The sequence below is a fragment of the Myotis davidii genome, unplaced genomic scaffold (assembly GCF_000327345.1).
Source record: "Myotis davidii unplaced genomic scaffold, ASM32734v1 scaffold223, whole genome shotgun sequence".
Lineage (NCBI taxonomy): Eukaryota > Metazoa > Chordata > Mammalia > Chiroptera > Vespertilionidae > Myotis > Myotis davidii.
In genome coordinates this window covers 1,061,568-1,062,948 of record NW_006294609.1, presented here as the reverse complement: position 1 = coordinate 1,062,948, position 1,381 = coordinate 1,061,568, and the positions used below count along the sequence as shown (strand labels likewise).

General features: G+C 46.1%; 1 protein-coding gene across 1 annotated transcript in view; it reads left to right on the top strand.

The window, feature by feature from the left end:
- The first annotated feature begins 409 nt into the window (after window positions 1-409).
- Window positions 410-1,381, top strand: part of LOC102759782 (tubulin alpha-3 chain-like) — a 4,314-nt gene continuing 3,342 nt past the window's right edge. Inside the window, exon 1 of the mRNA XM_006768848.2 lies at window positions 410-716. Within this exon, the coding sequence (XP_006768911.1) occupies window positions 410-716 (307 nt within the window). The remainder of the gene's footprint in view (window positions 717-1,381) is intronic.

Sequence of the window (1,381 nt, the reverse complement as noted above, 5' to 3'; positions counted from 1 at the left end):
CTGTAAAAATGTTTATTACTTTCAAGCAAGACGGTCACATAAATCACAGATATCCAAGTCTGAACAGCCAGTTTGTTGTTTCTTTCCGATACAAACAGCAGGCCATGAAAAAAGCAGCTAGTTCACAGTTGGCAACTCAAATACACAAGTGCTTTTACCAATACAGCTGTATTTTGGGGTGTGCACAAGGACTTTATATGTGCTTTCCATTTTGTCACAGTACACAGGGTAGAGATTTAATAGAATTAATTTTGACATGTAGGTTCTGGGACTAACTTCAGCACTTAGCTAAGTGGTTTAGCACCTCAGTTTTCACAGGGATAAGTGGGTCACACAAACCTCGTAGAAAATAACATTTGAGAAAGCCTTAGACATTGAGACGCGTATATATGTCTCAAATTATATTTTCATGCCATACAGTGACAATTGTCTGGAAAACGAATGGGTCTCACATGTATGTTCTGTTTCCCAGCGCGAGTGCATTTCTATCCACGTGGGACAGGCCGGTGTCCAGATCGGCAATGCCTGCTGGGAATTATACTGCCTTGAACATGGCATTCAGCCTGACGGGCAAATGCCGAGTGACAAAACCATTGGCGGTGGGGACGACTCGTTCAACACGTTCTTCAGCGAGACCGGGGCTGGCAAGCATGTGCCCAGAGCAGTGTTTGTGGACCTGGAGCCCACCGTGGTTGGTAGGTACTCGGGCAAGCAGGGCGGCTGAGAGAGCCTAGTTAATTCCCAAGGGTTCTTTTTGGAATTCCTCTGCAGAAAGGATGGATAGACACGCAGGTAAGCCGTGACCGTGTTAGGCGAGAAACTGAAAGGTTAGTGCTTGAAATGTGGGGCTTGGGCTCCTGATTTAGAAAAACCTAACACAGAAAAGGCTTTGCAAGGAGTAAGGTGGGCTATGACAGATTTATTCATGACTGCCTCAGCCCCAGGTAGGCGGTGGCCTTAATGCTGTGCACTCTCTCAGCTGATGCACAAGAGTCTTAACCTGCGTCTCAGACATAGAAAGGTAAGTAGAGAACATTCATTTGTTCCCTCCAGATTAGAAGCCTGAGGAGAGCTGCAAAAAGAGCACCTGTCAGTGGTCACCCAGAGATGACAGAATGTCACCCTAAAGTCTGAGACCAGGTCACAAGGGTGCCCTGATAGGACTGCCTGGCAAAAAGCACACTGACCTAGTGACTGTCCAGTATGAACCATTTTTAAAATTATACCATTTGGTGTGAAAGAAATATGCACATGTAGTCTTGTGTGCAGGGGTGAGCACTCTGTTCTCTTCTTTGGGAACCGGTCAAGCTGGTATTTGTGCCGTGAGTTGAGTTTACCTCCCTAGAGCCATAGATTGCAGATGTGCTCTGTGATTACATTG